General features: G+C 43.6%; 2 protein-coding genes and 1 long non-coding RNA gene across 3 annotated transcripts in view; 1 reads left to right on the forward strand and 2 right to left on the reverse strand.

Annotated features, from left to right (window-relative positions):
• SYT12 (synaptotagmin 12) overlaps positions 1 to 3080 on the reverse strand; it is a 67343-nt gene extending 64263 nt beyond the window's left edge. Inside the window, exon 1 of the mRNA XM_081212554.1 lies at positions 2666 to 3080. The gene's annotated coding sequence lies outside the window, so the exon portion shown is untranslated. The remainder of the gene's footprint in view (positions 1 to 2665) is intronic.
• A 12556-nt stretch (positions 3081 to 15636) lies between these two features.
• Positions 15637 to 19240, forward strand: LOC308597174. Its single transcript, XR_014012863.1, has 2 exons — positions 15637 to 15881; positions 17425 to 19240. It is a non-coding gene; the product is annotated as an uncharacterized lncRNA (long non-coding RNA).
• The window catches only part of PTDSS2 (phosphatidylserine synthase 2), a 46129-nt gene continuing 39275 nt past the window's right edge, over positions 17753 to 24606 (reverse strand). Inside the window, exons 11-12 of the mRNA XM_081212452.1 lie at positions 20832 to 21017; positions 17753 to 20063 (exon numbers count right to left, since the gene is read on the reverse strand). Coding sequence (XP_081068578.1) covers positions 19919 to 20063; positions 20832 to 21017 — 331 coding nt within the window. The 3' untranslated portion in view covers positions 17753 to 19918. The remainder of the gene's footprint in view (positions 20064 to 20831; positions 21018 to 24606) is intronic.

Raw genomic sequence — 24606 nt, forward strand, 5'->3', positions numbered from 1 at the left:
GGCCCTGGTCAGAGACCACATAGGTGACCTCCACCCAGTAGGACCAGCCTTTGAACTTTACAGAGTCTATTGCCATCCCTATAGCTCCCGAGGCCTAACAGTGTATCAGTGCCAGGCGGCCACTTTTCCCTGTGTAGAGTGGGAACGCTACGTGTGTGCACGCTGTTCACGCCGTAGCAGGGCCAGGAGTTAGAGGCCCCATGCCCTGGCCTTCGTGGGCCACCATCCCTTTGGCCTGCGGTATTACCCTTTTTGTGGTATTTCTGTGTTGGTGGTACAGTTCTTTGTTCTGGGCCACCGAACATTCCTCGAATCAGGATGTGGATCATACCCTGCCTCCTGATGGTTCTCACCTCTCAAATGGCCACAGGGTGGAAGGAAAACACCTTCCTGAATATGACAACAGCTGTAGCTAAGAGCCTGAACAGGTCTGAGTGTTACAGGCTGATTTGTACCACAAAATTAGTCTAGATGGTGCAGGTCTCCCCAGTGTATGTAGTTGAATTAGTTCTTAACTCCCAGGTTGGTCATGGTTAAAAGAGATTTTGCTTGTGATTTTACTTCTCTTCGTTACCGTATTATTCTTATCATGCTTTTTGCCTTGCCTTATTCAGATTGTACGCCAAATGGTAAGCCGCTCAGTTAATGCAGCAACACGTACCTATATCCTGGCTCTCTATGATATTGTACCTATAGGTCCATCAAGCGAAAATGGAGAACCGTGACCGGTCAGCATTTTCGTGATGGAAAGGGGGGAATGCAGGGGTGAAGGTCAGGATGACCAGTTGAGAGCCAGGCCAGAGCTAAACGCAAGCAGCTAAAACTATTTTTCTCTCTCTTGCCTTGCAAACAGCAAGCATGCAAGCTTGTGGGTGCAGCTAGCTTGCCCCTGCAGGAAGTTTGCCAGTTGAGGTTAAGCCATTTCTGAGAAACGACCCCTGACAAAGGCAAGTAGCAGGATGTTTGCTGACCGCCAGGCTCCAGATATAACGCTTAGGTGTGAAGTTGCTAAACCACAAGGACATTTCTTGGAAGCGGGGGGTTCAGGGGCACTTCCTGGAACTATTAAAGAGGTTAAGTAGATTATAAGCCAGTAGCGCCACCTAGTGGAATAGGCAACTTGGAACCGAAAGGACACACCAATTTATTCATTGGTTGAGCTTTAATGAATATGTATCAATGACCATAGGAAATTGTCAATCATTGGCTAAAGGGATGCCAAGGGGCTGAACTGTGCTTTGCAGAAAGGTATATAAGTTGACTGCCCCAAAGGGGGGGTGGGCATTCTTCATTTTCCTGAATGCACCCTATTTGCTTTTTGTCTGACAAAAATCCAAATAAAAACTTTTTCTTTAAGAAACTTTGCTGCCTGATTTTTACATTCCTGGTCTGTATTTCTGAAGTCCCTTTCACTTCCTGATGGCAACTTCTCATGGCTGAAAGCCTCCCCAAAGGACCCACAGCTGCTCTGATTCTAGCACACAATTCCAGGGAGAGGAATCCCTTGTCTGAAGGTGAGAACAAGATTCTGGGCTTGGATATTGGGCTTTTAGGGGAAAGGTTTGTTGCTTCCTCTTGCTACATAATACTAACAGACCAATTTGAGGTACTCTTGGCTAGTCAGTGTGGGGCCAGGATTGAGACCCACCCTAAGCATTTACCCCAACATACCTCAAGAGACACCTTAATGCATTTCCTGCTTGCAAGCAAATGGTGCTTCTGTACTGAGGCACTGGAGAAGAGGAGGGAGGGTGCTTGGGTTTAGTTACAGGGTAGGTTACAGTTGGGCACAGGAACCAACCAAAGGCTTGATGGAAAAGGTGGGTTGTGAGGAGGTTTCATTCAGACGTTCTGTAATGGATTTGTTTTTGCAGTCCAAGGGAGACCGAGTGTGAATGTCCAGCATTCTAACACATAAAGCCTGCTACTGAGCAGGCCATCAATGCCTGACTTAAATAACTTCCTCCACTGTCCCCACAAGCATATACGTTGTTATTTCCTGGCTCTTTCCTTTCTTTTTGTTAAAAGGAAATATGAAGTTAGCTGTTGTGGTTTTAAACTATCACTTCCAATTGCTTCTGAGCTAGGTAACTTTAGGGGAAGCACTTGGACTGGAAGAGAGGCCTCCCAAGTGTTGGCATTCTCTTGCCTATAACCCCCACAGTCCAGTTTTTGTTTACAGCTTAGCTATTCGGTCACTATAGTAACTCCATTATTGGTCCTAGTCCATTGTACCCTTCAAACTGAGTGTGGATAAATCATTTTTAGTCCTGACTTGAATTGTATCCAGGCACTTTTGATGCCACTGGTCACAGCTGCCCCATTCTTCTATCTCCTTATTTTTCCAGGAATTTTCGTCCCACCCTTTTATATGTATTTTTGGGACATTTCAAAGGGGTAGTATTTATCTGGTAAAAATAAATTGATGGAAGGGGTTTTTTTTGGTCTTAATTGTTTCTTGGTTGTATGGCTTGGGGAAAATAAATTCCCCCTCGCAGCCCATGCTGAGAGAAATTGGTAGGCTCTTGTCAGATGCGTGCATCAATATCTATATCTCTCTCTAAAATAAGATAGAAAGAGAGAACATCAGTAAGAAGGAATGACAATCACTTGCTTTCAAGAACAGTGGCTGTATTGGTACCCCAAAAGTGCTCTGTATACTTACTTGTGAGTAAGCCCATCAAACCCCATACGGCACCTCTAGTTTTGCTCATCATCAGCTCTGGCTTGGCCCACCACTGGTGAAAGGGCCTCTCCAACAGATAACACCTGAGAGAATGTGACCTTCAACAGGAAAAAAGAAAGACTGCTTACCCCTGTTATAGGTAAAACAGTGAACTTCACCATGTACCTGACCTAGGAGTTCAAGGACTGATAGGCTCTCTTCCCTTAGCCACAAAACTGGCTGACTTGTCACACCCACAGCCTTTGCATCCTCTCCTGCAGTGCCAGCTCAAGGGTTTGGAAGGCCCTTGGGCAAGAAGACACACTCTGTGGTGGCAACAGTGAATCAGGAGCTTCTTTTATTACCAATGCTGCCAGACATGTCCCCCTAATAAATGTTGCTAGGGAGAACTGGATTGGGAAGCTGTGATGAGCCTGCATGGGCTGTGGGTTCTTGGTGAAGGTGTGAGGCCCATCCACAACCAACCTCTGATGACAGCTCCGGGCTGTGATGAACTACTGCAGCACTCACCTGGGAACCTGAGCAGAAAGTGGATTTCTTGTCCACCTCCTACCATGGGATCTCTTGTTCCCTGCTGCTTCATCACCTTCCTCAATAGGTCCGTCCTCCCTCTTTAGATCCCTGCTCTTTCTGAGCTGCAGAACTTCATGCACCCGAAGCAAGAGAAGGGAAAAGGACTGACCATCTATAAGCACTACCTAGCAGTAAAGACTGCCATTTCTTTTTTTCCAGTAAAGCAGGACACTTGATGTCATAATAACTCAGCAAACAGCAGGCCAATACATTGCCCCAGAACCACTAGGTTAGTCTGATTTGTGACATCTTTAAACTTTTGTCCAGCAATAAAATGTGAGGGCTTTGAATTGCTAGGTTACTGTTCCTGATCTTTCTTCTACTAATATGGTGCAGCTGTTCTGTGTTTCTCACCAGCAGTTGTTTACAGTTGTGGCGCAGGCCAGAGCATATTTGTGCTGGCTAGTTTCCTTAAAGGAGGCTTTTGTACTGAAGAACCAGCTATTTCTGATACACTTCAGCTCCATCTGCTTTGTTTTAAACAATATATATATCAAATAATAATAATAGTCTACCATAAACTATGGAGCTCAGTTTAGGAACAGTGATATTCCAAGGTATGAGGGGGGTAAAAAAGAAAACGGGTTGGATCCAGACTGCTAGCTGAGCTGAGGTCCCATTGAAATAAATAGAACAAATTGGTCATGACTTATTTTAGTTCACACTGAAATGAATAGGAATTAAATACAATGAACTTTGGATCAAGGCGTAATAGAAGGACTGTTTTTTATAAAGAGATAATAAAATTTGCTAAGGATCTTAGACTACCCTTGTGTACACTTACTTGGAAGGAAGTAAGTGTACACTTACCTCTGACTAATCTTGAATAGGATTGGGCAGTTAATGCTTCCCACTTTCTCCTATTATCTTGCCTCTGTGTTTATAACACAGTCATCATCTTTCCTCACCATCTGGACGTCAAAAAATTAGTGGTTTCAATTAGCTCCATTAAAAAAAAAATCTAATGTTGATAACTTATTAAATTCAAGAACGTAAAGCTGGTTGAATGGTCACAATTGTTTAAATGAAAGGTTTGCTTGCCAAGCCGTTTCTCTAAATTAGATTTCCATGGCACTTGGCATTTGATTTTTGATAAACTGTAGCTGTCACTTAGCAAACAGTTCTGATCATCTGACTGTATTCACCGTGAAGGCACTTATTAGGTACCGTTCCACACATTCGAAATCTGACTTCTTTTAAAAAGAGAGAGCTCAGCTTGACTGAAAGCTTAACCCTGAGCACTGATTTTTCTGTCTGTAAGCATTCTTTAAAGTAATGGCTCCCACAGGGTCTGACTCTAAAGGAAACTAACTTTCTTGCCTCGGGTTGCCCAGTCTTGAAATAAAAATTGCTGGTAGTTGTGAGATGCCTGGGAGCAGAGTCCAGTTTGGGAGGATGCAATGGGGCAGATGGTGATGCCAACTGACCAGAAAAAAGTGGCTTAGCTTGCTAAAGAACAGGAACTATCTGAAGTATACCAGAATCAGCAGGTGAAGCTTTTCATGGTGTGGAACTGAACACCATCTGCTAATTGCTGCAGATCAAACTGCTTTTAAAGGGATAGCTGCAGGAGCAGCATAATTCAGAAATGGTTAACTTTAGTCCTTGAGCTGGTCTGCAGTAGAGGCAGGGTCATTCCAGCACAAAATCAGGCCTATAGTGGTCACAGAGGAATATAGTCCCCTGCCATGGGAAGTGTGTTCCTGAGCACCATTGAACAGCAACACTGCTGAAAGTTGCAAAGACTCTTCTCGGTCACAAAGCTCTTACATGGACAAAGTTCAAAAAGTCTCTCATAGTAAAAGTTCCGAAAGAGAGTACTGGAGTCAATGTTGCCTTATTTTCATGTGCTTTCACTCCATATTTGTAAATAGCAACATTCCAAGACCAGCCCTGTAAAATGCCATGTTTTAGCCATGAGAATATTTGAGTGCTGTTCATGGCAGGGGGCATTAGCATCTTCATCATCTCACACTGTGACTAGGCAAAGTCCTTCCTGATCTCTAATAATATGGAGTTGTATATGGAAGAGCCTTGTCTGAGCCAATGAGGGAAGATAGGAAACTTAGCAGGAAGGAGCAGGTCATATTACTGGCTAAGTAATTCAGGCAGTCTGGAAAGCTGTTCCCCTCTCAAAGATGACTAGCTGCACAATCTTACAATCTTACACAATCTCATGTAAATGTATATAGGATTTCTCCTTTAAAAGTTCTGTAGTGTTTTGTACAACAGCATCCAAGCAGTCTCTTTGGGGTGTGCTGCTACCTGTGCTGATTCTGTTAATCTGTTTCAGGCCAGTGGGTGCTTACACAACCCCCCTGCCAGTTTGTGGGCATGAGATTCACTGACTCGGCACACCTGATGATCCACCCCAAATCTTTCATCTGAAAGCCATTCACCTAAACCCAGTAATCTGAAGGACTGCTGCACACCCAACACTGAGCAACTTTAGGTGCCTCCATGCAGTCACTATTTTGCAGGAGGGATTGAGGCACATACTGGGAATTTAGGTTTGCTCAACTCAAACAAATCAAGGTTCCTTATCACCCCAGTACAACAAAGACTCCCCCCCCCTTTAAATGACTTTTAGTGATTAGAAAAGTGATGGAGAAATGTACTGAAAAATGTGGGGTGAGCGGATGATCAATGCTAAAGTGTGTTAACACCCCATAAACAAACCAAAACAAATGCTTGATGGGAGCACTGTGTAAGTTTTGTGCAAGCAGATCAGGGCGATTGGTGAATGATCAGGTTGCCTAGAGGAGCTTTCCTACAGACTTACAATGAAATACGGCGATACTCAATCAAAACATTGTAATGGAAAATGTGACTAATGCAAGTTTTAATAGAAAATGGAAAGCCATTAAACAGAAATGTCTGTTTAGGTTTTTCAAAATAAAGATTATTGATTGATGTGGTCAGGAGGAAGGGATCGTTTCTGCCCATTTCTCGCAGAAATGCTTCTTGGCTGTTATTTGTTCCAAACTGTTCTGCATCCCACAAAGGCCTATGCAAGCCACACAAGCGTTAGGTGGAGTAGAGACAAAATCCCTACAGAGAGATTGCACCTTTGGCAGATAAAACTGCAGGCTGAGCTGAGTGAAGCCAGAAATACAAGTATAAACTCAGAACATGGAGCGGGGGGCGGGGGAAGGGTGAGAGAGACATCTTGCTCTCCTATTTGGGACCAACAGCACAACAACACTGGATAGCCAAGAGGCCAGAGCCTTGGGTCTTTTGTGCTGGGCTCTGGGTGCCCTGCTTGTTTTTCTCCTCCTCTTAAAAAACTTATTAAACTTTCTTTACAGGCTAAGTGGGCATGTTGCAAAGCACACCACTGGTGAGTCCCCAGGTATTTGCCACCTTTATTTGCCCAGAAACATTAATTAGAATAGGCAAATTTGTGGCATAGAGTCAACCTATGCTCTCAAGTACCTAGCAGTGCACCTGCTGTGCAGAGAGGGACCTCCTGCTCTCAGTTTTCCTGCAAGGCTGGAACACGTGTATAATAGTAGCAACAGAGGCAGTGAATCATAATCACTTATCTAAAAAGATTTAAGAGGATCTTTGTCAATGGGCAGCAATGTGATCTGCAGTGGGCAAGAGTCATGAGCTACAAGGTTTTCAAAGCCGCCTGACCACTCCAGGATTTAAAGCCATCTTTTTAGATTTGTCAAATAGAACCTCCATGTACATAGGCAGTAGTATATTTCTGCATACTAAATGCAAGGGGCAAATAATAAGGAAATATTCTGCTTGACTTATGTTGGAAATGGAATGCTGGACTAAATGGAAGTTTGGTTTTTCCCCAGCATGCGAATTAGAAATTACTTTTATTTTAAAAGTGTAGGAAAGGATTCCAGAGTTTGTAATCAGAATGCATAAACTGCAACAATGTGTTACATTCCTAGGTTACAGGAGACGTCTAGCACTTCATATTAGTGCCTGCCTATTCCACATTTTTCTTGGCAGAACCTGCACTTTCATTACATCATTCGGTCTACCTGTAATAAAGTAATGATTCAGTTTGCTAGCTTATAATATCCGACACATTACATCTAGCCTGCATTATAAATCTAGTTTCTGAAATAGAAAAAACATAAACCCTCTTATCACTCCCTTCAATGCATCTGTAGCCTGATGTCTGCAGAAGCTTGTCATAATAAACTAGTATTAAGTAGGAGAGTCTATGAGCTGCTGTATTAAAGCAGCAGATCACTCCTGTTCTAAAAATTCCAGAACAAGCCCACTGTGGACCGAGTGTCATTTTTGAAAAGGAAAACAAAACAAGTGGGGTGAGGTGACTCCAAGCTATGGAGGGAATGTTTGTCTGGAACCCCAAGCAAAAACACTTCTTTTAGGAGGGCAAAAAATACCACAACATGCAAGCCCTGTTTATATACAAGAGCACACCTGATGCCTTGGTGCAAACACTGAGATCTGAACAGCCTACTACTGCAGAAACCATGAACCACATATAACCCTTGTTTAGTTACTGAAAGGGGGGGGGGCATGAAGCTTATGCCTGCTTAATACTCTCTAGGTTGGGCAGAGCTCTGTGTTTGTGTGTGTGAGGGGGCTGGTTCTTAGACAAGTCACTCTCTATACCTAAGCTGCTTCACAAGTAGGGATGGAAGGATCTGCCAGTTTCAGTTCTCTCAGGTTCTCATTATTGCAATCTTAAATTCGGTTCTCCAGATTTCCGCAGCAATTTACTTTAAAAAAAAAATCCTCGTAAAATTCCAGCAGCATTTTAGTGCGACTTTCTAGGAATAAACACATTTTTGTATGCAGCGTTGACTAGTATTCACATTTTTGCAAGCAATTTTCTCCACTACGTTGCATTTCTGCATGTTTATTTCCACAAATACATGCATTTTAATGTATACTTTACCCCGATATATGCATTTTTTGTAAGCACGGGTTCAGTACATTGTAAAAATTCAGACTAGTGTGAATTTCAATGGCTGTCTGGTTCTCGCGTTTTGGTTCACGTGTTCTTTTGGAAAGTGCAAATTTGACAGGTTTGCCTTTAAATACGAACTGAGTTGAATTTCTCCATCCCTGCTCACCAGTGATATGCTGTCCTGCATTCCCTGGCTTCTCTCCTAGCCCTACCTGGAGATGCTGGGGGTGGAATCTGGGACCTTCCACATGCAAAGGCTCTGCCACTGAGCTATGTCCCTTCCCTGAAGAAGAAGAGTTTGGATTTGATATCCCGCTTTATCACTATCCGAAGGAGTCTCAAAGCGGCTAACATTCTCCTTTCCCTTCCTCCCCCACAACAAACACTCTGTGAGGTGAGTGGGGCTGAGAGACTTCAAAGAAGCGTGAATAGCCCAAGGTCACCCAGCAGCTGCATGTGGAGGAGCAGAGACGCGAACCCAGTTCACCAGATTACGAGTCCACCGCTCTTAAGCACTACACCACACTGGCAAGTAAGTAAGTACACCCCAGAGATGCAAAGGTGAGATTAGAGGTGCAGTGCACATGCTTCACATATGGTCAGAGATACTATGGCATCATACATTCCAGAGCAGAGAGCAGGTGCTATGAAAAAGTCAGGGTCACATCAAGCTCTGGATTTGGCTCCCATGTGCAGCAGGATCCTGCTGTAGGGATGGTACATCTCTACCCAGGCACCAGTCAGTGCCACCTTATTGGTCTTTGAGGACAGGGGAGTGATAAGCCAAGCACAGTGGGGTACAGGGTTGCCTGAAAAGCAAGGAAGAACCTTGCCTTTACTAGAATTGCGCATTGGCTGCCATGGCTGATGCTAAATTTGGCCAGTAGGATCAGGCTCTTTGATGTCTCAAGTTATTTCATGCTTCTTGAATCCTTGTACACTAGTGCCACCTTGTGGAAGATAGATACATTTGCTTTTATGGAAACTAATATTCTTCATCTATCATGAGATTTCAAAATGCCCTCTTCCTTCCCTACTGCATATGGAGAGCAAAAGGTTTTTTAAAGCACACACACACACACCAAAAAACAGCATTGCTCTTCCAGCAACTAATTCTGTCCTCTTTTTTTGACATTCGTGGACATAATAAAACATCAAAATCACACACGCTGGGGATTTGCGATCTTTTTCAGCCTAACCAACACAAAGCTCCTCCCACTGCACCTACTGGTCAATACACTTTCCCCCCAAGAAACTATGTGTTTCCTAAGCAGCTGTAGCACAGTGCAGGGTTGGTGGTTCAGTTGCTTAGCACAAGAGTAGGCCGGCAAAGAGACCTTCAACTTACCTCAAAGCTAGGACTAATTCTGGTCAGTTTGCTAACAATTAACTAATTTGAAGGGCAGCTTCGTCATGCTGCACCCCTGAACTTCCTGGACAATATAGATTATTTGGACTGGATTCTTATCAGTTTGGTTTCTGGCCTGGACTTCGGACTGAGACCACCTTTGTATTTTAAGGACTGTCTCCTTCTACACAAGCCTACTTAGGCACTCTGTTCAGGAACCAAGGTCCTCTTCTTAAATTAAGTGGGTGGTAACAGAAGATGGATCTTATCAACTCGAAGGAAGGCCAACACGGCTACCTTTTGACAAGCAGCTTAAAATGTGGCTATCAAAGAATACTTCGGAAGCAAAGCTACAGGGAACCAGGCAGAGGGCCTTCTCGGTAGTGGTGCCCGCCCTGTGGAACGCCCTCCCACAAGATGTCAAAGTGATAAACAACTACCTGACATTCAGAAGACATCTAAAGGCAGCCCTGTTCAGGGAAGTTTTTAACGTGTGATATTTAAGTGTATTTTTGGTTTCTATGGAAGCCGCCCAGAGTGGCTGGGGAGGCCCAGCCAGATGGGCGGGGTATAAATAATAAATTATTATTATTATTATATTCGGAACAGAGTTGATTTTACTTGTTGACCCTGTAAAATTTAAAAACAGCCAGAAGAAAACTTTTTCTCTTGGACTGTATGCATCATGGAAAGGCAGGCTATAAATGTTAAGATGAACAAGGCAAAACAGATAAAAAGGCACCTTTCAGATACAATATAAATGTTCAGATCTGAAATCTGGATTTAGAAGCCAGTTCTTGAAAACTGGTGACTGTTGAGCCTAGACTATGCCAAGTGTGCTTTAGCAAAATGGATTAGTTGCTGACCTTTCAAATCAGAACATTTTAAAAACAGAACCTTAACCCTTGTCCCAAACTCCCCACAAATACCTCAAGGACTGCCCCTTTCCATATGAGCCTACCTAGACCCAGAGATCATCTTCTGAGGCCCTCCTTCGTGTGCCTCCTCCTTGAGAGGTCCAGAGGGTAGCAACATGAGAACAGGCCTTCTCTGCAGTGGCCCCCTGTCTGTGGAATGCTCTTCCCAAGGAAGTTCACATGACGCCTTCATTATACACCTTTAGGCGCTAGGCAAAAATGTTCCTTTTTAACTAGGCCTTTGGTTGATTTAATTGACATCCTAGGCCCTTTCAAAATATGTTTCTTTTTTGGGGAGGGGTGTCATTAGGTTTTTTTTATTATTATTACATATATTGTGGTTTTATATTTTGATTTTGTTCTGTGAACTGCCCTGAGACCTCCAGGTATAGGGCGGTATATAAATTCAATAAATAAAATACAATTCATAAGCTCAAAAAGGGTCTACAACATTTGTTTTCTCTTTGGGATAAATTACATTGTGGCCAGAGAGCAGAGCAGATTTTAGCACATGCTGTTGCTTTTGCAACTGGCATTTTGTTCAAACAAAACATTAACTATGCTCATCTTCAGACTGTTAGTTAAAAAGAAAAAGAAAAAACCCCCAAATCAGTTGGAAACAGAATTGCAGCTGTGTTTCTAGGTCATCCGGAAAACAAACTGTCAGTTGATGCAACTTGCTGTCCAACTGCTGCTTAGTGAACTGTAGGAAAACTAGTTGCACAGATTTCTCTGTCTCCAGTGTAGTAGTCTGAATTAGTTTTGCCTCTAAATGCAACATGACCAAGCCTTGTATTCTTCAGTTAAAAAGGACTGGGGGCATGGGAGCCGGACACCGCAATCAAAAGACATTTTGCAAAATTAACATTTATTTAAGTGGCTTACTGGTGACACATAGCGGTTGACAAACTGAACTATGAACCTGACAGTTCTGAGTTAGTATATGTGAGAGTCTAAAATACTGTTAACACCTCAGTATCTAGGGGGAAATATCCACTCCTTCCATGTGAGTCTGCCCAGGCGCTCTGCTAAACAGCCAAAGCTGCTTAATGGTCCTCCTAATGCCTGACATTTCATGGGTGAGTCCCATGACATGACTTTTCCAACTAGACTGTGGAAAGAGCTCCCCAAGTGGGTTTATTTGTCTCTCTTGCTCCTTGCTTTTTTTGGGAGCAACTAAAACCTGGCTCTTATGAGAGCATTTGCCCAGTTCAGCTGCTTGTTCCCATTAAACTACTGCCTGTCTCCGCTCTGCCTGCCTCTGAAGATAATTCAGAAAGTTCAGCTGGTACAGAATTTGGTGGCCAGGTTGCTCACTGAGGCAAAATGGTTTTAGCACTGATCCTGGCCTGACTACACTGGCTGCCAATTTAGTTTCCAGGCCCAAGTCAAAGTGCTGGTTTTGAGCAATAAAGCCTTAAACGGCTTAGGGCTTCAATACCTCAAGCACCGGTTCTCCCCATATGAACCTACCTGGAACCTGGGATCATCATCTGATGCCCTTGTTCATGTCTCTTCCACGAGAGGTCCAGTGTGTGGCAACATGCGAATGGGCCTTTTTTGCAGTAGCTCCCCATTTGTGGAAAGTTTTCTCCAGGGAGTTTTGGCTGGCACCTTCATTATACACTTTTAGGTGCCTGGCAAAAACATTCCTCTTAACCAGGCTGATTAACATCCTATACTCTTTTAAATGTGTTTGTGGGAGAGCGGGTATCGGTTTGTGAGGTGGGGGTTTTTGTTACTGTTTTTATTATGCATTTTTTAAAATCTTGTCTCTTTATGTTTTGAGCAACCCTTAAATTAATGGATGAAAGGCGATAAGACAAATTAAATAAAATAGCAAAGTGTACACCACCTTGGAAATAATGTGGATTTTTAGAAGATGGCTGAATTCCTTTTAGCACACTGCATTGGTGGCTATATAGACTTCTGAATCACCGTATTATATAAATAGAAGCCAGTTTCTAATGCCCTGTGTGACTGTGAAACAGAACCCAGTACAAGCAGGCCATGTGGAATTCCCTAACTGTATACTGTACCTACTGAGGTTTTTAATTATGCTTTAGATCAGTGTTTCCCAACCTTTTTTGGGCAAAGGCACACTTGTTTGATGAAAAAAATCTCAAGGCACACCACCATTACAGCCCCGTGACGTCAGCGCGCAGCGTCACGCCGGGAGGGACGCACAAAAGTGTAAGTTTCAATTTTTTCCCCTCCCCCTTGCCAGGGAACCTCCAAGCTTTGGGGGTGGGGGGGGGGAGGAGGCAGCAAAGCGAGGCAGGAAGGAGAGCGCGGCTTGGCTGGGTGAGCTTTGGCAGGGGCGGGCACTGCGGACGGAGGCGCTGCCCGCCGAGCTCGCAGGCAGCCAGCCAGGCAGACGGCGAGAGCCCCGCGCTGGGCGGCCTCTCCTCGCCACCGCCGCCCCGCCTCTCGCCGCCCGACTCGCCCACCTCCCTCCAGGCAACATCTCGCGGCACACCAGGCAACATCTCGCGGCACACTAGTGTGCCGCGGAACAGTGGTTGGGAAACACTGCTTTAGATATACAGTGGTGCCTCGCAAGACGAACGCCTCGCAAAACGAAAAACTCGCAAGACGAAATAGTTTTCCGTTTTTGAGTCGTTCCGCAAGACGAATTTCCCTATGGGCTTGCTTCGCAAGAAGAAAGCCCATAGGGAAATCTCCGGGGACCTCTTTTAAAATGCTGGCGGTCGGGAGCAAAGACTTTCGCCCACCGCCGGCCTTCAGAAGAGGTCCTGGACCCCCCCGCCTGCCTTCCCGGGACAGAGACTTCTCTGCTGTCCCGGGCGATCTTAAAATGCTGGCGGGCGGCAGCGAAGGATTCGCTGCCGCCTGCCAGCATTTTAAAAGCCCCCGGGGCAGCAGAGGCTTCTCCGCTGTCCCAGGCGATCTTAAAATGCTGGCAGGCGGCAGCAAATCCTTCGCTGCCACCCGCCAGCATTTTAAAATCGCCCCGGGACAGCGGAGGCTTCGCTGCCACCCGCCAGCATTTTAAAATCGCCCCGGGACAGCGGAAGCTTCGCTGCCGCCCGCCAGCATTTTAAAATCGCCCTGGGACAGCGGAGGCTTCGCTGCCGCCCGCCAGCATTTTAAAATTGCCCCGGGACAGCGGAGGCTTCGCTGCTGCCCGCCAGCATTTTAAAATCGCCCCGGGACAGCGGAGGCTTCGCTGCCGCCTGCCAGCATTTTAAAATCGCCCCGGGACAGCGGGGGCTTTTAAAATGCTGGCGGTAGGCAGCAAAGCGCTCCTGTCCCCGGAGTTTGCGGGGCGGGAGGTGGGGAGAAGGGCTTTTCTTCCCACCGCCAGCCTTCAGAACAGCCTTCTGAAGGCTGGCGGTGGGAAGAAAAGCCCTTGTCCCCCCCCAGCCTTCAGAAGAGGTCGGGGGACAGACTGCCCCTGGACATGGTCTGAAGGCGGTTTCCATAGGAACGCATTGATTGATTTTCAATGCATTCCTATGGGAAACCGTGCTTCCAAGACGAAAAACTCGCAAGAAGAAAAAACTTGCGGAACGAATTAATTTCGTTTTGCGAGGCACCACTGTATACAGAAGATCGACTTTATTGAATTTTATATGTTGTAAACTGACTCGTGATATTTTTGGAAAAAGTGGATTATAATATTTCAAATAAAAGGGTTGCTGTGAATGTAACTCTGTGAGGGGTAAACTACAGTGCCCAGAATTCTTCGATGGAAATATGCTTTCAATATGCTTTAAATGTATAGTGTACTATACATAGTGTATATATGTATATACAGCCTTCAGTTCAGAACATCCTTGCTGGAAACAATGATGTGCTCCAATAGATCAAAATGCCTGTGGCAAGTGATGCCTTCTTGCGTGATTTTTGTTTTTGAGCCAGATCGGAGATATACAGGGGCTTGGGGCAAAGATTAGTATGTGGCAGCCAGGGGGTGGGGAGAACTTATCTACTTTTGCTGTTTCCTTGACCCCCCAACGACTGGAACCTAGGTCTTTGTATTGAAGCCAGCACTAATAACTGTTCATTAGCTCACTGCAGCTCATAAATGTTTTCAAATTCGAGCCCTGTATTGGGCAAAAGATTCCTGGATTGCAGTAGCTGGACTAGATGACCCTCATCATCCCTTTCAACACTACAATTCTATCTTTAGAAAACAACACTTCCTTTGCAAAGATGTCAGGCTGGCACCCAGAAGCACTGCACCATAAATGGAAGCTGTTTTCTCTCTGCATTTTTTTTAACAGCATAGGCTTCAGCCAAGTGCTAAGTTCTTTTTAACACTTTTCAGACAGATTCTGAAAGACAGCTCATTTACCTTTTCACACTAAGCATCACTTTCGTATTTCTGAGCTCAAATTAACTAGAAATAGTACCAAGGCAGCAAGGGCTGTAATCAGCATCTTTCAATGTGAGTGTTGGATTTATAGTCACACAGGAAATGTAGCATCTTGGAATTTGGGCTCCTGAGATTTTTCTGCTCTCAGAAAGTTAGAAATATGTAGGCAGTGTCTGATAAATCAAAGGATGGTCCAGAACAGGTTCTATTTAAGGAGAGGCTTCTTTGGTTTATCTTTCTCTGTAATTCCTATCAATTGTAGTCCCCACTACCATACTATTTTCCTCCTAGACCGACCTGCCTCTCCTTCCATACTTAATTTGACTCTAGTCTACACCAGAATATTTTATGTTTTGTACAAACACAGCTATCACATGTTAATTAGACACTGTTTACTGTGCCACACAGTCCAGAGTTTCCTTTACCTAAAGCCTAGAGTAATTGAAACAATAGCTTTTATATTTATTTTTTCCTATGCATTACTGGACATGGCCTAAAACTAAAGTCAGTTCCAATAGGCAAATAACGCATAAGGTATGATATACATTAAAAAAAATGTAATAGGGAATTTAATCCATTTTACATTTCAAGCAAAACCCATATTTACCAGAACCTGGCCATGTGCTCAGTACCTCTGTACTGATGCAAAAACAGCTATAAGGATTATGGCTATAGACAGATGGCACTCATACACCTTTGCTTACGCAAGTGTCTAAATTAAAATATATGGTAGGTAATATTAGTAACAAGACAGCTGCAGTTCATTCTGTACTCCTTGACACCTATTTTACATTATGGCATTGCAACACAAGCTCCTGGTGAACTCTTAATTCTGGAAGATAGAACACGGGGAGAAAGCATCACTGCACTTCCACAGCCAGAGGTCAGATTTCAGAAACTCAGAAGAGGAGGTCAATAACTGGTTTTCTCAACCTCACAGATGATGAAATTGATATTCCAGCAAGGAGAGAACTGGCAGTGAGCCTCTTGTGTAATGTTAGCACTACAGACATATCTCTAGGCTAACTATCTTGCAAGTGTAACAAATGTAGCCTGAAGAAAAATCTGATAGCTCTTTTTGTGCTTAATGGAAAGTCTACATCAGGGGTGTCAAACTCAAATTCATCGGGGGGCCACGTCTGCAGTTTGGTCACCCTCAAAGGGCCGGTTGTATCTGTAGGAGTATGTGTCCACTCTTTATTATCATAAATTATTGTCACTGCATTCAATTATTACTGTTTTTTGTAATAATGTAGACAGTCCAGAAGGATGTTATGGTCGATTGTATCAAAGGCCGCTGAGAGATCCAGCAGAACAAGGAAACAAAGTTGTTACAAAGAATGAGCCCTAATGAGACAATTGCTGCAATCCTATGTGCATTTACTTGAAACTCCTGTCGAAGAAAGTGAGGCTGGCTTCTGAGTAAACATACACGGCATGGGGCTATAAATAAAATGTGGGGGGGGGGGAGAGAGAGAGAGAGCGAGCGAGAGCGCTCTGACAGGAAAGCATCAACATGCCTTGTGCACTCTCATTTTCCTTGGCTAATTCCCCTGCCCCCCCCCATATCGGGGTGCCATTGCATAGCGCAAAAGGCGAAAGAGCGCGAACACACTGCCTGCAACTGGATCTCCAGCTTCTTCCTGTCCTTCCCCGAGGCGGGAGGGAGAGATCAAGGCGGAGCTGCTGGCAGGGCGGAGAGCGAGCCGCCCAATTGTGTGACGGAGTGATGGAAGGGCTGCAAGGAGCCGCGTCCGATCTCCTCCCAGGAATGTGCCAGCGGGACTGACATGTGCCGGAAGGCAGGGAGAACCGCCCAGCGCCGCTGCGCGGGCGCGGAGTCCAACTTGTGGAGCTGAGATAGAGAGCCGGGCGCCAGATCGCCTTCCTCGCTTGGCTTGCCGCGAAATTGCAAGAGGAGGAGGAAGGCGGCGGTGGGGGCGGGGAGTGGAGGGGGTGCCAGGGAACACAGCCCCCTCCCATCACGGCCATCATAATCGCCGCCCCCACTTTACATTTATTTTAAGGGTGTTTGGAGTGTGTGTGCGCGCGCCCCCCTCTCTCTCCCACTCACCCCCCCCACCAGCCACCCCATATTCCCAAAGAACAACTTGATCACGGGCATCGTCGGTCCTGGAAAGGCTGGCTGTGCAAAGATGGAGAGGGAGGCGAAATGAAGAGGAAGGGAAGCCCCGGGCTGGTGAAATCCAGCACGGCGGAAAAGAGGACGCCTCCCGCAGGGCGAGTTTGCACCCCAGAGAAGATCCAAGGCTGGAATAAAAAAGTTTCTCCGAGGAGAAAGACTCCCCCTCCGCGGCACGGAGAGACCTGACCTTCCGCTTGCTCTTTTTGAGCAGTGAGCGGGAGAGAGAAGCCAGCTGCCCGCCTCGCTTCGGCCCCCGACGACGAAGGCGCAAGTTGAGAGACGCGGGGACATTTGAAGCAGCAGCCACGTCCTTAAGAGCGACGGGGGGAGGCGAGTAGGGAGCCGCACCATGTAAACTTCCTTGTGTCAAAAAAAACCCCCAAAACCGAGAATAAAAGGTGAAGGCTGGCGGCCGGCGGCAGCTACACGGGCCACATGACGAGGTCTGGCGGGCCGGATTTGGCCCGCGGGCCTTGTGTTTGACACCCGTGGTCTACATGAATCAGCTTCTCCTTGTCTATTGGTCCCCCAGCTTTATGAACAAGAAATGTGATTTGATCTGTAACCATTTTGTTTTACTTCCACAGGAAATTCAAGATATTCCTGAATAATTTGGTGCAATACAGATCCATGTTCCCTTAAAACCAACAGGACCTAGGTGTGCCTATTTAAACCTTGGGCAAGTTAAGAGAATGTTCCTAATTATCTACTTTTAGTGTAGCTATGTTAATAACTCTTCAATGAGTTAGGCTTTTCCATCACTCTTAGATAATCACAGCTATGTAGTCAATGAGAACCCACTCCCCTACAAAACAAAATTTGTAATTCAGGACACACCAGCAAACAACCTTTTATTACATCTGTTCAGTTATCCAGACTATAACTGTAAGACTCAATATTTCAATAAACATAAAGATCAGTACAAAAGTAATGTTTTAAGAGGAGGTCAACTTCAATCCCCCCCCTTATACCTCAACTTTTACACAATTGGTTCCTCAAAAAACAAAACAAAGTTAAAATTCCTTTCACGTTCTCCCCATTGCACTTGTTACCACCAGAATACATGGAGGACACAACAATACAAAATTACAAGGGGGCAGAGTTTACTAGTACAAAAACAGACATGGACTATATGCCTATGCAAGCCTTGAAAAACTAGGGCCACATTAGCACAGGTACACTGGTACTACCTCTAGTCAGTTCACAAAACAGGTACAAAATTAACCTGAACAACTTCAAAAACCTACTGCTTCCATGTGGGGAGAGGCTTGTTTTTATGTACCAGCTCAACTCAGCATCTGCTCTTTTAAGATGTCTGTTAATGCCTAGTTATAGCCATAGTATTTCTTATTACTGAACAGCTGAAAAATCCTAATTATAAACATCACCCATTCAGTGACTTAACAGCAGTAAATCTCGCACAAATCAAGAAATAAGCTTCATATGATCTTCCTCATTCTGATCATCATGAAACAGAGTTCCTTCAGTCATTTTATATGCTAAAAAAATTACTTCATTTGCTGAGTTTTCTAAGATTCATTTATATGGAAATATTTTTTTTAATTCTGCCCTGCTGAAAGTGTCTATTGTTTAAGAAGAGAACATTAGTGTCATTGTAGAAACAAGGCAAAGGCAGACTTGTTTTCCCATTCAAGTATTGACATGAAATGAAGCCAAGGTCTGTGCATTGTGCTTTAACCCGCAGCATTTTTGAGATTTTATTGGGGGAGGAGAGAGAGAGAGAGAGAGAGAGAGAGAGAGAGAGAGAGAGAGGAGGGAGGGCAGGGCTAACATTTTAACTGATATTCACTTCAAAGCAAATTTCCAGAAGCTTCAACAGATTTAAGACAGTGTTATTTTGTTAATATTAATTTAGTGTTACATTTAAGGAGAAAATTCACACAACTGTTTTAGGAATGTGAAACCCGTTCCTATGACAACTCTAATTGTAGAGAATATATTTGTAACATAAACTCCCATTTGTTCAATGGAGTTTTAGGAGGCAAGTGACAAATAAGACAGCCAGAGTTCTTGGACTGGATGCTCTCATGAGCAGTAGCCTTTTAGCATATAGTGGCTGACTGTGCACACTGCAGTTGCCTCGATATAACTCCACCTTATCTAGTGCAGCTTAAACTCTAGAAGTAACAAGACAGTTCTGGATGATCATATGACATGCTCTGCCATGTGCAATTGAGGGGGCGGGGCGGTCCTAAGACTCAAGGCAAGAGCAGAAACCAGCTCAGTGGTAGAAAAATAAGGCAAAGAACACACGGCTTTGGTGGATTAAATATTTTTCACGTTCATTATAGCCTTCACTTGCTCTATTTAGCTAACAGACAGGAAAGTTAAACTTTCTGGCCTAAGACCAGGATAAATATGAACTGAAGAGGTATTTGGTATCAAGAGGATGCAGTATAAAACTAGCAGGCTGTTTCAAGGTAATGCACCTTTGCTTTGAGACATAGGCAACTAGATCCAGGACCCCCCAAGAGCTGTTTGCAATAGTATATTGTGCAAAGTTATGCAGTTTGTTCTCGAGCTTCAATTGCATCTCTCCATTTATTTTGTTGATATTGTATTAATAGTTGAATGAAAATGAATGGATGAGGACATATTAGTGCCACAGTCCAAGGTAGTCGCAGCGGAAAATACCAAACTGTTTTTCACAGTGCACATATTTATTCCATAAAATGTGTTCCTGACAACCCACAAACAGCCATGGTTTTCCAGAACTGAGGCTACTAAGATTCCCTTTGCACCTGTTTAATCCTCCATTTTGTAAGATGACAGACATTTATAACACACTTAGGTGGAGTTCTCCTTTTGGGGGAAGCATTGCTTCTAGCGTTAGTTGTAAACACCTTCCTCAAGAGAGATTAGGTGGCACCTTTTCCAAAAGGATTCTCATTCATGAGAAAGCATCAAAACTTACAAAACTAGGGAGGGTTAAACTTGCAAGAAAAATAACTCTCTCAGTCCTTAATTCATTACTCAAGTTCAAAGTTCTTTCTCTCTGAGTTTATTCCCACTGTGCTCATCTGCCAGTACAGGATGTCCATCACCATTGCTTAAACAATTGTCCTTCCCATATTTATGTTCTTGTTTTTGCCTTCTTATCTCTTTATACCGCAAGGTGATATTTCTAGAAATAAAACAAATACATTTTAGAAAAATATCAGAGGAAAAAAAGAGAAACACCATAAATTTAGAAAAAAGCTCAGTCCTTTGGTTGCTTCTTTTCATTTCCCTGAATGAGGCAATTATATGACCAAACTCAGAGTTCCTCAAAGCATTTCCTAGTTCCAAAGTGATAATTCTACAGCAACTACAGTAGCCGTGTAAATACCCAGGATTTGGAGATTATCCTTCCCACCCCGCACACAAATTTGCTCCGCCCCTCACTTCTTTATAAACTCCATCAATTCCAGCTGTCCAGCTACTAAAAGACAAGGAGCAAGTTGCCACTATCAATTCAGTTTCTCCATTGTGCAAGCAGCTGCTCCCATTTTCTCCCCCAGATTTAGAGCTGAAGGGTGAAATTCAATGTTGCACAATTACAACCATTCCATCAGCACATGCATTTCTGTCTGCCAGACAGAACAAAATCTCCAGTCTTCCCCCCTGTACATTGTTCTGGGGGACTCTCCTGACATATACATGCCTCCCCGCCTTTTTGGTAGAGAAGAGTGGGAGCACTGGCTTCCACTATCTCAACTGTTTAGTTGATTCTGGCCCAGTGGCTTTAAGCAAAGTGGCAGGAGCAGGAATTAGCCTGCAGCAATGGAGAAAGGGAGAAAATGCATGCAGTGAGCCAGTTCCAGGGTATGCCCTGGCAAGCACTGTGGGAAGACGCCTGGTGGATCAGACCATGAGTCCACCTAGTCCAGTCAGGAATTCAACCCTTGCTTACCGAATAAAGAAGCGCCACACTGTCCAAATAAGCACAAGTGTGACTCCAAGAATCCAGCACTGAGTAATGTAGAAAGGAAGTGACAATGTCAGGGTGTAGGGATCATATTTTACCACAATAAGGAACTCTGTAGCTGTGATAGCAGCAACCAGCCATGCTTGCTGACCCAACTTCTTATAGTACTTTCTGCAATAATAAAACAGCATTAGTGCATAGGTATACATTCAAAATGGTATTTCTAAAACAAAAACAGAATAGGCACTTCTCTGATAACAAGACCATATTACACACAATACTATGTAAATAGCTTTGTTCTTCAGCAATTAAAAAAAAAGGAAGATACAGTTTAACAACTGCCCTTCTAATTTCTACCACTGAAGGTTGAAAAAATATATAGCAATTTTGTGTGGCTTAACAGTTGACAAGCTAATAATCTAGTGTGCAATTTTCCCTTATTTACAAAGGAGAACTTTATTGTTCAGTAACATGACAGAGCAAATGAACTTTGAAGTGACAAGCTCTAACAAAATAAGCTCCAGCAAAATTCTTCAAGAGGCATGCCCAAGTTATCTGTTTCTACAGTGGGAAATAAAAAGTCACATCCCCTATTTGTTGCCTTAAAACACACACTTCCTGGAAAAATCTACACAAGGAAACTTTTAAACAATAGCCACTGCTATAGCAAGAAAAGTTAATCCTTATTGCCCTTATTCTATTTACTAGCATTAAAATGTTGCCCAATGGGCGTGTGTGGACATTTCCCTCCTGCAAACAATTCCTTCTGACAGGGCACGATTTTCCAAATCTGGCCTGTCCTGTTTCTCCAAACTAAGTATTTCCTCCAGCCCTGGAAGAGTGGAGTGGGGCGATTTATTTTCACAGCCCCAACTCTGCAGCTGTGTTTAACACAGAGAAGTGGCAGATCTTCCCTCCTCTTAAATCCAGATATTGGTGGCAATACATCAGAAGTGAATTGCTCCCTTCTTTCTCTACACTGGAACCACCTTCAGCAGGATGGGAAGGAGCACTGTTCTGTTTTTCCTATCCTAAGCTGAAGTCTCTGTTGATGATGGCTAGGTCAGCCAGTCAGGGTTGCTGGCAATACTATATGTTTTCTCTGTTGGAATGAACACCATTAATTTATATGGAGGAAAGTGAAAACATACACAAAGCAATGCCAGTGAGGTTGGGTGGACCCTGTGTCCCTGATGATCCCAGAATCAAGCATGAGAGACAGAGTTTTCTGACCTCTCAGCTGTTCCAGATTGTAAAGTATTTGCTTTGTTCCACAGAACTTCATGGAAGCTGATGAACCGACAATGACATATGGCTTTTGTTGTGTTCAGTTTTTTGGTCACACGGGGCATTAGGAAATGGCTTCAACATATATATTAGGTGTTTCTAAATATCTATATAGCCATGAACGCAGTCTGCAAAAAAGGAATTCAGCAATCTTTTCAAAATCTTGCAACTGTCAACTGCCCCTTAAAATATTGCCTACCAATACAGGATTTCCAAAGTGATTACAATTTACTATTGAAGAACAATCACAAATAAAACAGACTGGATTGACAATTTTTCAGGAAGAGCTAGTTTTCATAGGACAGTGGTGAACAAGCTTTCAACCAGGGAAATGGAGCAAGGACACTGCAGTGTATCAGCATCCAGATAGCACTGGAAGGATAGAGCGTATGTTTTCAAAATTTTGAGAATATCCACTGAAAATTGAGAAACAGGGTCTCCCATAGCTATCTCATATCTCAGTAAGAAGGACTGCAGGTACAAATGATACAAATCTAGTTGGTATTCCAGACAACACTTGGGAGATTTTTCTACCCTAGATCAACAGTGCATTTTCATGTCCATTTCTAGAGAGTGGAAAAAGAAATATGCCATATGTTCTATCACTAAGCCATGCTTTGCACATATAAGGACCCAGATTCAACCCCTGGTATCTCCAGATGAAAGATCTCATATATTATCGCTGAGAAAAACCTCTACATGAGATCTTTCTGCTAGGCAAATGAGGCAACACCAAATTAGCTGGTTCAGTAGTCTGTCTTACTATAAGGCCCTTACCTATGTGCTTGCAGTCAGCTATGACATAGAGCTAGAAGGCACTAAAAAGCCCTTCAAGATGTTCCACCTAGCACAAGAATACTGTAAAGCAAGACTGTCATCTACAGATTGGCTCTCTACCGGTCAGCCCCTAGATTCCAAACTACAATGTGTTGTAAGCAATATCAGGGCAACAAACTAGACTGGTCGGAAGATTGCAAAGGAGATAACTCCAAAAAGTCTGAGATGAGTAAGCCACTGTAGGCGGGGGGGGGGGGGGGGCGGCAAAAATAGTGTGATCAGGTAGAACCCATATGGGAGAAAACCCACCCATTTACTCTTAAAAAAGGAAATACTATTCAGGAAAAGTCCATACCACTCACATCTAGTTTTGGTGTTCAATGCAGCAGAGGGGCAAAGAACTCCCAGGTCTCTGCAGCCTCTAACAAACTGTAATTTGACTATTTCTCAAATACCTGAATAAAGTATCTTACCACAAAAAGAAATGGGTCTCAGTTCAAATGTGGTGATGCCCTGTGTTCCTATTTAGCATGTGTTTTTATATTGTTATTTTATCCTGTGAACTGCCCTGAGACCTGCGGGTATAGGGCGGTATACAAATTTATTTATTTATTTATTTATTTATTTATTTATTTATTAATAATAACAACAACAACAACAACAACAACAATAATAGGACTTTTTAGACTCCCACTATTGTTAGGTTTCACCTTATCATCCTGATTTGTCTTCAGTTCATGCTTTTAATATCAAGGATCGTAAGCCATGTGTGATCTTAGGCCTGAATCAGGTAGGGAAACTTCTATGGTCCGAACCTTTCTCCACAAAACTTGTCAGGAACCCCAATGGATACTTTCAAGAGATAAGACCAACCAAAACTCCACCACTGGTATACCTGCTTCCATTAGCTAGCTATCTAGGACTAACACACCCACCACTGACATCAAATTGCTTTGATTCCATATCATCTTGACCTTATTCTTTGAAAATAACCTTAACAGTGCATTATTTATATAATCCAGAGGGAATGGCACGAATACTTTCCTCCCATCTTCCCAATCCAGTTTTCCATGTTTCTCAAAACACAGCACAACAAACTGCAAAGTGAAACTTAATCATGGTAGCCATAGGTAAGTGCATGGCAGAACTGGGGGAAGAGATGAAGAGCAGCATGATAGTGAAAAGGAACTAAAAGACTATTTAAGATTGAAGGGGTGGCGATGACCATGTCAACATTGTCTGCCTGAAAAAAGAAAGGTACTGAATAGCAACAATATGAGTGATTGGGCTTTCAATTTCCTGCTCTACTATTGGGAAAAGATCTAAATTTACAGAGAGCTGGCCGGGGGGGGGGGGGAGTGCTGCCTTCTGTTGAAGTTTGGCTGTTGCATCTCATTCCAACAATTATTTTTTCAGTGTAGAGGGCAAATCAAACTCTCTCTATATGAACTTTAACCAGGCCTTGGGCTGATTAACATGTCCTTTTAAATGTGTTTGTGGCAGGGATGTTATTGGTTTATTTTTGTTTTATTCTGTATTTTGCATTCTCATTTTGTATTTTTATGTTGTGAGCTGCTCTGTGATCTCCAGATGAAGGGTGTATACAAATTTAATAAATGATCAACAGCAACACCTGGCCAAAGTGTACTCAGGATGAGATCCTTAAAAATCCCAGTTGTTTACTTGATCCATATTG

Source organism: Podarcis bocagei, assembly GCF_964188305.1.
Source record: "Podarcis bocagei genome assembly, chromosome: 1".
Lineage (NCBI taxonomy): Eukaryota > Metazoa > Chordata > Lepidosauria > Squamata > Lacertidae > Podarcis > Podarcis bocagei.